General features: G+C 41.1%; 1 protein-coding gene across 1 annotated transcript in view; it reads left to right on the top strand.

The window, feature by feature from the left end:
• The window catches only part of CHMP3 (charged multivesicular body protein 3), a 54,662-nt gene that overhangs the window by 23,002 nt on the left and 17,675 nt on the right, over positions 1-13,985 (top strand). Inside the window, exon 3 of the mRNA XM_036262483.1 lies at positions 2,394-2,573. Within this exon, the coding sequence (XP_036118376.1) occupies positions 2,394-2,573 (180 nt within the window). The remainder of the gene's footprint in view (positions 1-2,393; positions 2,574-13,985) is intronic.

The raw sequence follows: 13,985 nt of genomic DNA, 5'->3' as shown, positions 1-13,985 counted from the left end.
TTAAACTGTCCAATTAAAAGAGCTTGGCAGAATGGATTTTTTAAAAAGACCCTTTTGTAAGCTGTCTAGAAGAGATTCACTTTAGAACCAAAGATACAAATAGTTTGAGAGTGAACGGATGAGAAAAAAGATATTCCATGGTAATAGTAACCCAAAAGAGTGGAGGTTGCTATACTAAAACAGGAAAAATCATTAAATCAAAAGATTACAAGAGTCAAAGAAGGACATTATATGTTTACAACAATTTTAATATGAGAAGATAACAATTATACACATGTTCATCTAATAACAGATCATAAACATATGAAGCAATAATTGACAGAATTAAAGGGAGAAATAGTTCTATAATAATAGTTGGAGACTTTAATAACCCACTCTCAAAAGTAGATATAACAATTAGACAGAAGATAAATAAGGTAATAGAGGACTTGAACAACACACTAAACCAACTAGATCTTATTGACATACTGAGAATTTCTACCCCCAAACAACAAAACACACATTCTGTTCAAGTACACATGGGACATTATCCCAGGATAGACCATATGTTAGGCCAAAAATCAAGTCTCAATCATTTTTAAACAATAGATATCATATAAATTGTCTTCTCTGATTACATGAGGGTTAGTTAGAAATCAGTAACAGAACACTGGAAATTTCACAAATAAGTGTTAATTAAACACTGTTAAACAACAAATATGTCAACAAAGAAATCACAAGGGAAATCAGAACATAGGTAGAGATTAATGAAACCCACAATACAATATATCAATCAGAATTTATGGAATGCAGCAAAAGCAGCACGTAGAGGGAAATGAGAGCTGTAAAAACACTGAAAAAGAAGAAAGATCTCAAGTCAACATCTCAATGTGAACTTTCAACTTACGGGTTAGAAAAAGAAGAGCAAACTCCACCTGAAGCTAGAAGTAGGAAGGAAATAATAAAGATTAGAGCAAAGATAAATAAAATAGAGAATAGAGAAAACAATAGAGAAAAGTCAAAAGTGAGTTCTTCAAAAAGATCAACAAAATTGAATGTTTAGCTAGATTGAGACTCAACTTCCTAAAATCAAACTAAAATTGGAGCATTTCTAATGATTCTACAGAAATAAAAACTATGAGTACTGTGAACAATTAATTGTATTGCACACCAACGAGTTGGATAACCTAGATGAAATAAACAAATTCTTATAAACACAAAACTGTGAAGGCTGAAACATGAAGAAATAGAAAATCTAAAAAGACATAACTAGTAAGTCATCAGAAATCTTCTGACAAAGAAAAGCTCTAGACCCAATGCATTCATTCGTGATTTCTACCAAACATTAAAGAACTAGTATCAATTCTCAAACTTAAAAAAATTTTTTTTTCCTTTATTGATATTAGAGAGAGGAAGGAAGGGAGAGAAAGATAGAAACATCAATGAGAGAGAACATTGATTGGCCGCCTCCTGCATGCCCCCCACTGGGGATCAGGCCCACAACCTGGGCATGTGCCCTGACCCGGAATGGAACCGGCGACCTCTTGGTGCATGGGTTATGCTCAATCAGTGAGCCACACCAGCCGAGCAGGAAGGAAATTCTGATACATGCTACAACGTGGATGAACATTGAGAACATTATACTAAATGAAATAAACCAGTCAAAAAAAGTACTATATGATTGTATTTATATAAGGTATCTAGAGTAGTCAAATTCTTAACGACAGAAAGTGGAACAGTGGTTGCCAGGGGCTGGTGGAAGGAGGGAATCAGGAGTTAGTGTTGAATGGGTTTGAGTTTGGGTTTTGAAAGCTGTTAAGAGTTCTGGAGATGGGGGGTGGTGATGGGTCACAACAGTACTAATGTACTTAATACCACGGAACTGTGTACCTAAAATGGTTAAGATGGTAGAAAAATAATCTTGACTGTTCATAAAGCACATAGTATAGACATGTCTTACCACTAGTTGATGTTGTTATGATACTTTTAATATGTTTAGGTTTTCCTTAAGTTGTAGATTTTTAAAAGTCATTAATGATGCTACAGATATTGTGCTCCCATAATTGTGGCAATACTACTTTATTGATTATTAGAGCAAGCTCTGGAATGCATTTACAGAATTAAAGTTTCTTAGTACCAACACCAACATATATTAGAATGGGTTTGCAAAAGCAATTTTGAAATTTTGTCTTAGTGTAATAGGATTTACTTTTACATTTACTATTAAATTACTTTAATGTTGTATCTGGAAATAACAAATACCCGTCACATGAATTATTTTAATTTTGTTTATATTCTCCTGTTTTCCTATTTAACAGACACATTGAGATCACAATAAAAACAGATTTGAATACCAATAAATCTCCCGATTTACTCTTAATTTTTTGTTGTCTTGTGTGGTGCTTTAAATTTAGATATTCAAAGAGAAGAAGAAAAAGTGAAACGTTCTGTGAAAGATGCTGCCAAGAAAGGTCAGAAAGATGTCTGTGTGGTCCTGGCCAAGGAGATGATCAGGTCAAGGAAGGCCGTAAGCAAGCTCTACACATCCAAAGCTCACATGAACTCGGTGCTCATGGGGATGAAGAACCAGCTGGGTAAGAAGGCCATTACCTCACAGCCACCCAATTAATACTGATGCTCTCGCTGTTATTATCAATACTCGTTGCCATGAATAGGAAGAACAGTCTCAGCTCTGATTTTTTATTTATTTTTAATATTTATTTATTTACTTTTTAATTCTCACCTGAGGATATGTTCATTGACTTCAGATAGAAAGGAATGGAGAGAGAGAGAGAGAGAGAGAAACATCAATGTGAGAGAGAAACGTTGATCCACCATCTCCCACACCTGCCCTGACCGGGATCAAACCTGCAACCATACAACTGAACCATCTAGCCAGGACTCTAATTTGTTGTTGTTGATAATCCTCATGTGAGGATATTTTCGCATTGATTTTTAGAGAGAGTAGGAGGGGGAGGGGGGAGAGAGAGAAGGAGAAAGAAACATCTGTGTGAGAGAAACACATTAATTGGTTGCCTCCCACATGCACCCTGTGACCCTCTGGTGTGTGGGCTGTCTCTCTAACCACTGAACCACACTGGCCAGGGCTGATTTTTATTTTTTTTTATTTTTATTTTTTTATCCTCACCCAAGGATATTTTTCCATTTTTTGTACAGATAGAGTGGGAGGGAGAGAGAGGAAGGGAGAGAGAGAGAGAAACATCGACATGAAGGGACACATCGAGTGGCTGCCACCCGCATGACCAACCAGGGCCGGGGACAAACTGCAACCGAAGTACATGCCCTTAGTGGGAACCGAACCCGGGTCTCTCCGGACCGCAGGCCGACGCTCTAACCACTGAGCCAAACTGGCCAGGGCTGATTTTTATTTTTTATCATTGTCTTAGTTTGGGTGTTATACAAAATGCAAAATATTACTATCATTATTTTATTGTTACTTTTTTTGCTAGTGATGTTGAAGTGACAGCAAAATCTACTCATAAAAACTGCTCTGTTTATAAGTTTGAATGTATTTGCTCATGTGAACAGTGGTACAGAGTGACCTGAGAGTTGAGTCTTGGGTTAAACTTGACATCCGTTTGGATTCTGGTCTTTCTTAATTTTTGTTAAATGAAGAAGTCATAGTTCAGAATTATAGTTGCTGAGAATGGCAGCAAGTGACTGTCAGAAATTTAGACTGGCTATGGACTCAGAAATTAAGAGAAATGTTTCACTAAAGAGTATTTTCAACTCTGTATCAGGTACTACATTGATGAGTATGTCACACTCAAAAGTTAGAAGATTGAACGTTTCCATTTAAAGGCTGGTGCCAAATTAGTACCTAATTCATTCTTTGGTTGTATTTGGCACTGAGGGTATTGCTTTCTTTCTTTCTTTGGTTAATCCTTACCCGAGGATATTTTTTCATTGATTTTTATTTAGCTAGAGTGGAAAGGAGGGAGGGAGGGAGAGAAAGACAGAGACATTGATTGGTTGCCTCCCAAACAACCCAGACCAGGGCTGGGGATTAAACCTGTAACCCAGGTACATGCCCTTGACCAGGTACATTCTCAAGGAATCAAACTTGAGACCCTTGGTCCAGAGGCCGATATTCCAACCGCTGAGCAAAGACAGTCAGGGCTCTGAAAGTATATCTTTACATTCAGTTTTGTTTTGTTTTTATCCTCACCCAAGGACATTTTCCACTTTTTTTGTTCAGATAGTGTAGGAGGGAGAGAGAGAGAGAGAAACATTGACGTGAAAGGGGCACATCGAGTGGTTTCCACCCCCACGACCCAACCAGGGCCGGGGACAGACTGCAACCGAGGTACGTGCCCTTAGCGGGAACCGAACCCTGGACTCTCCTGGACTCTCCTGTCCTCAGGTCGACGCTCCAACCGCTGAGCCAAACTGGCTAGGGCTCAGTTTTTATATTATAAAGGAAATAAAACATTTTACTAAAGTTGAAGCTCCTTTAATATACTTTTCCAAATCCATTCCCTTCTCTCTTAGTCTCCCTAGAGGGAAACCATTATCATGAATTTTAAAATTTGTATAAATGGTATTATACTATACATACTATTTTGTATTTTTTCCCATTTATTATTGTGTTTTGAAGTACACTCAATGATAAATATATATTTTAACTAGTTAGTAGTTTCACTAATTTATATTTCCATCAGCAGCCCATGAGAGTTCTTTTTTCCATGCCTTTTGATATTGTCAGAGTTTTTAAGTTTTGTGAAGTGTTATCTTGTTCTTACGTTTCTCTGGAAACTAGCGAACTTGATCACTCTCTTCTGTTCACCTTTTCTTCCTGTGTACTGATGCCAAAAAAACCTTTTCAAGCAGTTATAGCTCACAAATAATCACTCATTTACATGAAAAAAAAATGTTTTTCCCCCATAGCAGGTACTTCTAGTGGTAAACATGACAAAAGCTCTCTTAGGTACTAAACACAAGTCAAGAGTCTGTTATCCTTTAAATGTATGTTCTTAACAATATATGTTGTTCTAAATATATGTTATTTTGTGACTTTATCACAACTGAAAAGTAAACTGTCTGCTCTTTGATCTTTAAATGTTAAGGTGCTGTAAGGCTCTCTGTTCTGTTGGCTCCTTTCCACCTTCACTCCAGCCTCGTGATCTCTTCTAACCGCTTGCCTTCAAATGCCATTGATTTGTGAGTTTTCATCTTCGGGCCTGACTTTATCACTGAGTGTTTAGTTGGCATCTCCACTCATATCTTAATGGGTATATAAAAATGAATATGCCCATATAAACGTCTTGGCTGGTCTTACTTCATCTGCATCCCCCTACTCCCCATATTTTCCTCTGGGAATCAAGACATCAAATAATTTTAACTGTAAACGTTTCCTTGTGGATTTCTAAAAGCAAGGATTCTATCCCTTCTCTTCCCTGGTCTTTCAGTTCTGGGATTTGTGATCATTTCTTTTCCACTCACTGCATTTTCTGTTGCTGTTGTTTTTCATGCAAACAAAGTATTTTAGTCAGTTGTTAGAATTCTTAGATTGATCCTTTAATTTGTTAGCTTTCCTATTTTTCTGTTTTGAGGATAATTATAGTACCTTCCTCATTGGGTAGTTACGAGGCTTCATTCAATGCCTGACACGTGGTAATTGCTGTATATTGTAGGTTCTAAATATTATCACCATTATCATCAATTTAGTCTTTGTATTCTACTTTCAAAGAAATTTCCTCAACTTTGTATTTCATTTATTCTCTTGAATTCTTTATTTGACAACCTTAATTTTTATTTTCAAGAAAGAGTTATCTGATAGTTCCTTTAAAAAAAATACCCTATTCTGCCCAGCCGGTGTGGCTCTGTCAGATTGAGTGTTGTCCCATGGACTGAGAGATCCCAGTTGGATTCCCACTCAGGGCACATGCTCAGGTCACGGTCTCGATCCTTAGTAGGGGTCGTGCAGGATGCAGCTGATCTATTTTTAGCTCTCAGATCGATGTTTCTTTCTCTCCCTTCCTTTCTCTCTAAAAAATCGATTAAAAAATCCTATTTTTATTTCATGAATGTAGTATTGTCCCTTATTATTGACAGTCTTCCTTCTGAAAATTTTTTTGTTCCTTGTATAGGTTCTCAGAGCTCCTTCTCCCCACCATCTCCTTCTTCTGTATCCCTCTCTCTTCTTTAAGAAAGAAAAAGAGCCCTGGCCAGTTTGGCTCAGCGGTTAGAGCGTCGGCCTGTGGTCCAGAGAGACCCGGGTTCGGTTCCTGCTAAGGGCATGTGCGGTTGCGGTTTGTCCCCGGCCCTGGTTGGGTCATATGGGAGGCAGCCACTCGATGTATCCCTTTCACATCGATGTTTCTCTCTCTCTTTCTCTCTTCCTCCCACTCTGTCTGAACAAAAAATGAAAAAATGTCCTCAAGTGAAGATAAAAAAAAGTTAAGAAAGAAAAAGAGAAAAGGGAGTGACAGAGAGGGGAGAATGGGAGAGGCTGGATTAAGTGTAGGCTTTATGAGTTCCTTCTCCAGTCTCCTCAGCAAGTAGACGAAGCTACAAAGAGCAAACTGTTTTATTTCTTTTTTTTGATCCTCACCCGAGGATATTTTTTCATTTTTGTTCAGATAGAGTGGGAGGGAGAGAGAACAAAGAGAGAGAAACATCGACGTGAAAAGGACATATCGACCGGCTGCCTCCCGCATGGCCCTAACCAGGGCTGGGGACGCACTGCAACCGAGGTACGCGCCCCCGACCGGAATTGAACCCGCGATTCACTGGTCTGCGGGCCGACACTCTAACCGCTGAGCTAAACTGGCTAGGGCAGAGCAAACTATTTTAATACATTTAGTAAATTCATTTATTTTAGCCCCTGTTCTGTGCCATATACATTGCTGGAGATAAAACAGTGAACATTGCCCTGGCCGGTTTGGCTCAGTGGTTAGAGCGTCCGCCTGCGGTCCGGAGAGACCCGGGTTCGGTTCCCGCTAAGGGCATGTACCTTGGTTGCAGTTTGTCCCCGGCCCTGGTTGGTCGTGCGGGTGGCAGCCACTCGATGTGTCCCTTTCACATCGATGTTTCCCTCTCTCACTCTTCTTCTCTCTCCCTCCCACTCTGTCTGTACAAAAAATGGAAAAATGTCCTCGGGTGAGGATAAAAAAAATAAATAAATAAAATAAAACAGTGAACATTATAGGAACAGTCATTGCCCTCTAGGTATGGGGCGAAACGCAAATAATTGGATAAATTTAATAAAAATAATAATAAAATAAATAACCAAATAAATGTATATTTGTAATTGTGAATTGTGATAAGCTCTAGAAGGCTGTAAAAGGGGAATGCAGTCAGGGGCAGCTCCTTACACGCATGGAGGAAATCTGAAGGAGGATGAGTGCTTAAGTGTTTGTGTAATGGCCCTGGGGCCAAACCGAACAGTGCACTCTGAACACCGGAGGAAGATCTGGGTGGTTGGGTACCCCAGCTCTCAGGTTGATGGCAGTGAGGATGAGCAGGGAAGTGGGGAAGACAGTTTTTACAGCTGCTAGAAGCAAGGGTTTTTAGAGACACTTAAATTGAGATGTACCATGGCAATGATGCAGATAAAATGCAGAGGGAGTTCGGAGGAAGAGTATTTGGGGGAGAATCAGGGAGGCATCTGAGTGAGGAACTAGGCACAAAGGCTCAGGTGAAATGTCTCAGGCTGTGGTAAGCCAACAGCATTTGAAGCAGCTTGACAAGAGTGCATTAAGGGGAGCAGTGGGAGGTAAAGCAGTGGGAACGGTAATTTGGAGTCAGAGGTTTGAGAGTTAAGCTGAAGGATTGTGATTGTAGGCAGAGGAGAACCTTGGCACACTCTAAGCACAGACTGCGGATGCAGGGACGACTGACGCGGCTAGATGGGGGCAGTGGGACCTGGGAGGCAATGGGCAGAGCTTGAACAGGTCAGTCCAGTGGGATGGAGTGGAAGAGTGGACAAGAGGAACTGTTCTGGCCCCGGCCCATTTGGCTTAGCGGTTAGAGTGTTGGCCCTAGGATCAAAGGGTCTTGGGTTTGATTCCCGGTCAAGGGCAAGTACCTGGGTTGCAGGTTTGATCCACTGCCTCCGTCGCGATTGTGCAGGAGGCAACCAGTCAGTGTGTCTCTCTCTCATTGATAATTCTCTCTCCACCCCATCCCCCACCACTCTATGTAAGAATTAATGGAAAAATATCCTCGGGTGAGGATTAAAAACAACAAAAGAATTGTTCTGGATGCAGAATAAATGGGACTTGCTGAAGGTATAAAGCCTGAGGTGCTCTAACCCCTTAGACATGGAAAGACTGCTAGACCATTGACAGTGGACAGTGCCCTACCAGGTTCGGCTCAGGGGTTAGAGCGTCAGCCTGTGGACCAGAGAGACCCGGGTTCGATTCCCGCTAAGGGCACGTACCTCAGTTGCAGTTTGTCCCCAGCCCCCGTTGGGGTTGTGTGGGTGGCAACCAGTGGATGTGTCTCTCTCACATTGATGTTTCTCTCTCTCTTTCCCCCTCTCTTCCTCCCGCTCTATCTGAAGATAAATGCAAAAATGTCCTCAGGTGAGGATTTAAAAAAAGACAGTGGACACCTAGAGAGTGGATCAGGCTTACAGGAGAAAGTTGATTCTATTTGGGGCTGTCCAGGTTTGCTGGATGAGGATTACCTGGCTTCCCCAGCACCAAATACACAGCCTGGTGGGAGGAACTCCCAGGGAGAGTGTTGAAATGTCCCTGAAAAGGGTAATATGGTAAGCCTTGTCAGCTGTTAATACGTTGTCATGATTAGATGCTTTCCAATTGATAGCTTTCTGACAGCAGCTTCTCATAGAAGAAGATGAGTGTGTTTTGATTGAGGTGAGAAAGTTAAGAGAGAGGTTCAAAGATAGGGCAGGAGATAGAATTACCATATGACCCAGCAGTTCCACTTCTGGGTATATACTCAAAAGAATTGAAAGCAGGGATTTAAACAGATAATTGTACACTCATATTCTTAGCAGCATTATTCACAGTGGGCAGAAGGTAAAGGGAACCCAAGTGTCCATTGAAGGATGAATAGATCAACAAAATGTGGTACATACACACAATGGAATATTATTCAGCCTTAAAAAGGAAGGAAATTCTGACACGTTACAAATGGATGAACCTTGAAGGCATTATACTAAGTGAAATACACGTGTCAGGAAAGGACAAATACTATATGATTCCACTGCTATGAGGTACCTAAAATAATCGAATTCTAAAGACAGACAGTGCGTGGTGGTGCCAGGAGTTGGAGGGAGGGGGAAAAATGGGAAGTCAAGAGTTCATGGTAGAGAACTTCAGTTTGGGAATTTTGAGAGAAGGTCTGGAGAGAGTGGGGATGGATGCACAGCAACGTGAATGTACTTAATGCCACTGAACTGGACATTTAAAACTGGTTAAAACAGCAAATGTTAGGGTATACATGTTCTGCCACACGCCACACACACACACACATACCCACACGCACGCAAGCACGTACGTGTGCGCACGAAGCTGGGGCAGGCCTAGGTGCTCAGCCATGGTGGGGTCCTGGCAACAGGGACTGTATAGGAGCACACAGCTCTTGAGTGGTGGAGGCAGAAGGTCTAGATTAGGACAAGCAGAGGCAGTGAAGGGAGGGTCAGGCTAGGGCAGTACCTTTCCCTAGGTACCTGTTGTGATTTCCTTCTTTGGCTTTGTTTCTTTGTTTCATTTTGTGCTTTGAATGGAGCACTTGAAAGTGAGTTTACAAAGTATGGATCTTCGAGGTGAAACAACACATTTGTGATTTGTGAAATTTAAACCGATTTGTTGAATCAAAACACATTTTTTAGTATTTTTAATGTAAAAGTTATGTACACTTACTGTAATATTAATTCCAGTTGCAGTAGCTCTTCTAGTTTAGTTCTGTGATTCCCAACGGGCGGCATTTTTGCCCTTCAGGGAACATTTGGCAGATGTGGAGACATTTTTGGTTGTCAGAGCCGGGGAAGGCGCATTGTTGCTATTGGAATCTAGAGGGTGGAAGCCAGGGATGCTGCTAAAAACGCTAGAATATATAAAACAGCCACCAACAACAAACAAATGTATAAAAGAAAAAGTAAATGTTCACCAATTGCCTTGCCTTGGCCTCAGCCCTCTTTCCCATCAGTGACCACTGGGACCATTCTGTGGTTTGCTTCTTTCAGTCTGTTGTAACAGTATGTCATTATACGTATACATTTACAGTATTTATTACCCACGTCTACATCTTGAAGCCCTTAAGTAAGCAAATAGGAACAGACTTTTCCCTTTATTTGGCATTCAACATTTAACTGTCATCTAGTGTATGAAAGATGAAAGTTGTTTTTCTAAAGCTTGCCGAGCAATAATCTTCCAAAATAAATATGTATCTATGTTATGTATTGTCCATAGTAGTGTTTATTCAGTGGTTTTAAATGTTTTTCTTCAAAACTTTTACAAATCCAAATGTTATAGTGCATAATTATCTTTTTCAAATAAAATATTTTCCCTTGCATAAAATACAAGACGGAAATGTTTTAAAGGGTGAGAAACATCCACCTCCCTAACAAATTTATTGTTTCCATTTGTTTCTCATTCAATTTTAGTTGTTACTCATATGACTGCTTCTTTTACTCAGCTGTAAACATGGGGTAAGACACACAGTTGGCATTGAAGTGAGAGTCACACAGATGGTTGCTACTTGTGACTTTTAAAGTCCTGTTCTTGTAGCAGCTCCATCATTAGAAAGCTACATTGTCACACACCGCATCCACCTTAGCTTCGCTTCCCATAGAAATGCCTTTACTGAGCTATGTTTTGATAGTATTCCTTTCTTTTTTTTATTCTCACCCGAGGACATTTTTTGTTCAGATAGAGTGGAAGGGGGAGAGAGAGAGAGAAATATCGACGTGAAAGGGACACATTGAGTGGTTGCCACCCTCACAACCCAACCAAGGCCGGGGACAAACTGCAACCGAGGTACGTGCCCTTAGCGGGAACCGAACCCAGGTCTCTGTAGACCGCAGGCCAATGCTCTAACTGCTGAGCCAAACCAGCCAGGGCATCCTTTTCTTTTGTAATGGATAAAAATCAGCCATGTTAAAAGAACATTTCTAGCCCTGGCCAGTTTGGCTCAGCGGTTAGAGTGTCGGCCTGCGGTCCCGAGAGACCCGGGTTCGGTTCCCGCTAAGGGCACGTACCTCGGTTGCAGTTTGTCCCCGGCCTTGGTTGGTCGTGCGGGTGGCAGCCACTCGATGTGTCCCTTCACGTCGATGTTTCTCTCTCTCTCTCCCTTCCTCTCTCTCCCTCCCACTCTATCTGTACAAAAAATGGAAAAATATCCTCGGGTGAGGATAAAAAAAAAAAAGAACATTTCTATATCTTCCATACATTTACAGTCAGTACAGATTGTGGTAAGATATTTATTTTAGAACCTAGTGCTGGAAACAAATGATCTTTCCCAGTGAAGCGGATGCTTCTGTCAGTGAGCGTCCTACAGCCCAAACATTATTAACCTTGTGCCATAGCTGGTGAGATGCTCAAAGCTAAATTTAATCCCAGTTGCAATAGCTCTTCTAGCCTGTGTCAGTGCATTTTGCCCTCAGGGGACATTTGGCAGTGTTTGGAGACATTTTTGGTTGTCACAGCTGGAGTAGGGGAGATGTTGCCTTTGGCATCTCATAGGTAGAAGCCAAGGATGCTGCTAAACATATAAAACAGCCACCTACAAAAAAGAGTCACCAGCCCTGGCTGGTTTGGCTCAGCGGTTAGAGCTTCGGCCTGCGGTCTGGAGAGACCCGGGTTCGGTTCCCGCTAAGGGCACGTACCTCGGTTGCAGTTTGTCCCCGGCCCTGGTTGGTCATGCGGGTGGCAGCCACTCGATGTGTTCCTTTCGCATCGATGTTTCTCTCTCTCTGTTCCTCTCTCTCCCTCCCACTCTACCTGAACAAAAAATGGAAAAATGTCCTCGGGTGAGGATAAAAAAAAAAAAAAAAAAGAGTCACCAGCCCAAACCATCAATCATGTCATTGTTGAGAAACTCAGACCTACATTTATGGCTTCAGCTCACCCTTGTGAGCTTTTGTATAAACTGCTTCAGATTATTTTTTCAAGTTGTAAAATGTAAATTATAGATAAACTTGACTTTAAATTTTGAAAGTTTTCCAAATGTGTAAGGTTCCAGTATTTTTTATGACTATAATTCCCTTTTATGGCCTTTGGTTTTTAGGTTGGTTTCTTGCACTTGGTAGTATGCATTTAAGTTCCTTCCATGTCTTTTCATGGCTTGAGAGCTCATTTGTTTTTAAAAAAAAAATTTTTTTTAATTGATTTTAGAGAGTGAGAAAGGGAGAAGGAGAGAGAAATAGAAATATCGATGAGAGAGAACATTGATTGGCCACCTCCTACATGCCCCTCACTGGGGATTGGGCCCACAACCTGAGCATGTACCCTGACTGGGAATCGAACCAGCGACCTCTTGGTGCATGGGTCAAGGCTGAACCACTGAGCCACTCTGGCTGGGCAATAGCTCATTTGTCTTTAGCATTGAATAATAGTTCATTGTTCAGATGTACCACACTTTATGTATTTATTCACCTACCAAAGGACAGGTTTTGGCAATAATGAATAAAGCTGCTGTAAACATCTGGGTGCAGAATTTTGTGTAGACATACATTTCAGTTTATTTGGGTAAATACCAAGGAGCATAATACTTGGATTATATGGTAAGATTATTTCTAGTTTTATAAGAAATCGCCAAATTGTTTTCCATAGTGACTGTACATTTTTCATTCCCAAGAGCATGAATGAGAGTTCCTATTGCTCCATTCTTGCCAACTTTTGGTGTCATTGTTTTGGAGTTTGACTATTCTGATACGTGTGTAGTGCATCTCACTGTTGTTTTAATTTGCTTTTTTCTAATGGCATATGATATTGAACATTTTTTTTATGTGCTTTTTTGTCATCTGTATATCTTTTCTGGTGAGGTATCTTTATGGCTTTTGCTCATTTGTTAATTGCATTGTTTTCTTATTGTTGAGTTTTAAGAGTTCTTTGTATATTTTGGGTAACAGTCTTTTATCAGATGTGTCTTTTGCAAATACTTTCTTCCAGCTTACAATTTGTCTTCCTGTGGAACATAGAAAATATATTTTAGTCCAGTGTTTTATTTTTCTCTCTATATGGACCTTCTTTGTTTTGAGTTTCCAGTGTACAGCATACATTTATTTGGGCCTTTTAAAAATCCATTTCTGGCCCTGGCTGGTTTGGCTCAGCGGAGCGTCAGCCTGCGGACCAGAGTCCCGGGTTTGGTTCCCACTAGGGGCACGTACCAAAAAAAATCCATTTCTGAAGAGATCCAAGGTTGTGGGGGCATAGGAGGATGCTGAATTCACCCTCTCCCCCGACCACACTGAAATAGATTCCTATATAGAGGACAGTTACTCCTGAGAGACCAATGAATACTGATTGAACAGCTTCTGAACACCAGATGAGAGGAAGAGATGTCCCTGGCCAGTTTGGCTCAGTGGTTAGACTGTCGGCCTGCGGTCCAGAGAGACCCGGGTTCGGTTCCCATTAAGGGCACGTACCTCGATTGCAGTTTGTCCCCGGCCCTGGTTGGTCGTGCGGGTGGCAGCCGCTCGATGTGTCCCTTTCACGTCGATGTTTCTCTCTCTCTTCCTCTCTCTCCCTCCCACTCTATCTGAACAAAAAGTGGAAAAATGTCCTTGAGTGAGGATAAAAATTAAAAGATAAATAAATAAAAAAAAGAAGAAGAGACTGAACAGAGAAGGCAATGGCATGAGCTCTCCAGGATCTGCAGGAACTCTCATATTGGAGTTGCTGGTGAGCACCATTGTTTATATCTCTCCACCTTGATAGGTTGGGAAGGAGCTGTGTCTGGGTGCTTTGCTTTACCTGCAAGATCGCCACAGCATGTTGCCAGCCACACTACCTGCATCCCATTTCAGTTCTGAACAAAGGGAGCAGGTGGCATAAACAGGGTGTCACCACATG

Source organism: Molossus molossus, unplaced genomic scaffold, assembly GCF_014108415.1.
Source record: "Molossus molossus isolate mMolMol1 unplaced genomic scaffold, mMolMol1.p scaffold_m16_p_15, whole genome shotgun sequence".
Classification (NCBI taxonomy): Eukaryota; Metazoa; Chordata; class Mammalia; order Chiroptera; family Molossidae; genus Molossus; species Molossus molossus.
Note: the sequence above shows the minus strand (reverse complement) of the source record. Positions and strands in the feature narration are given on the sequence as shown.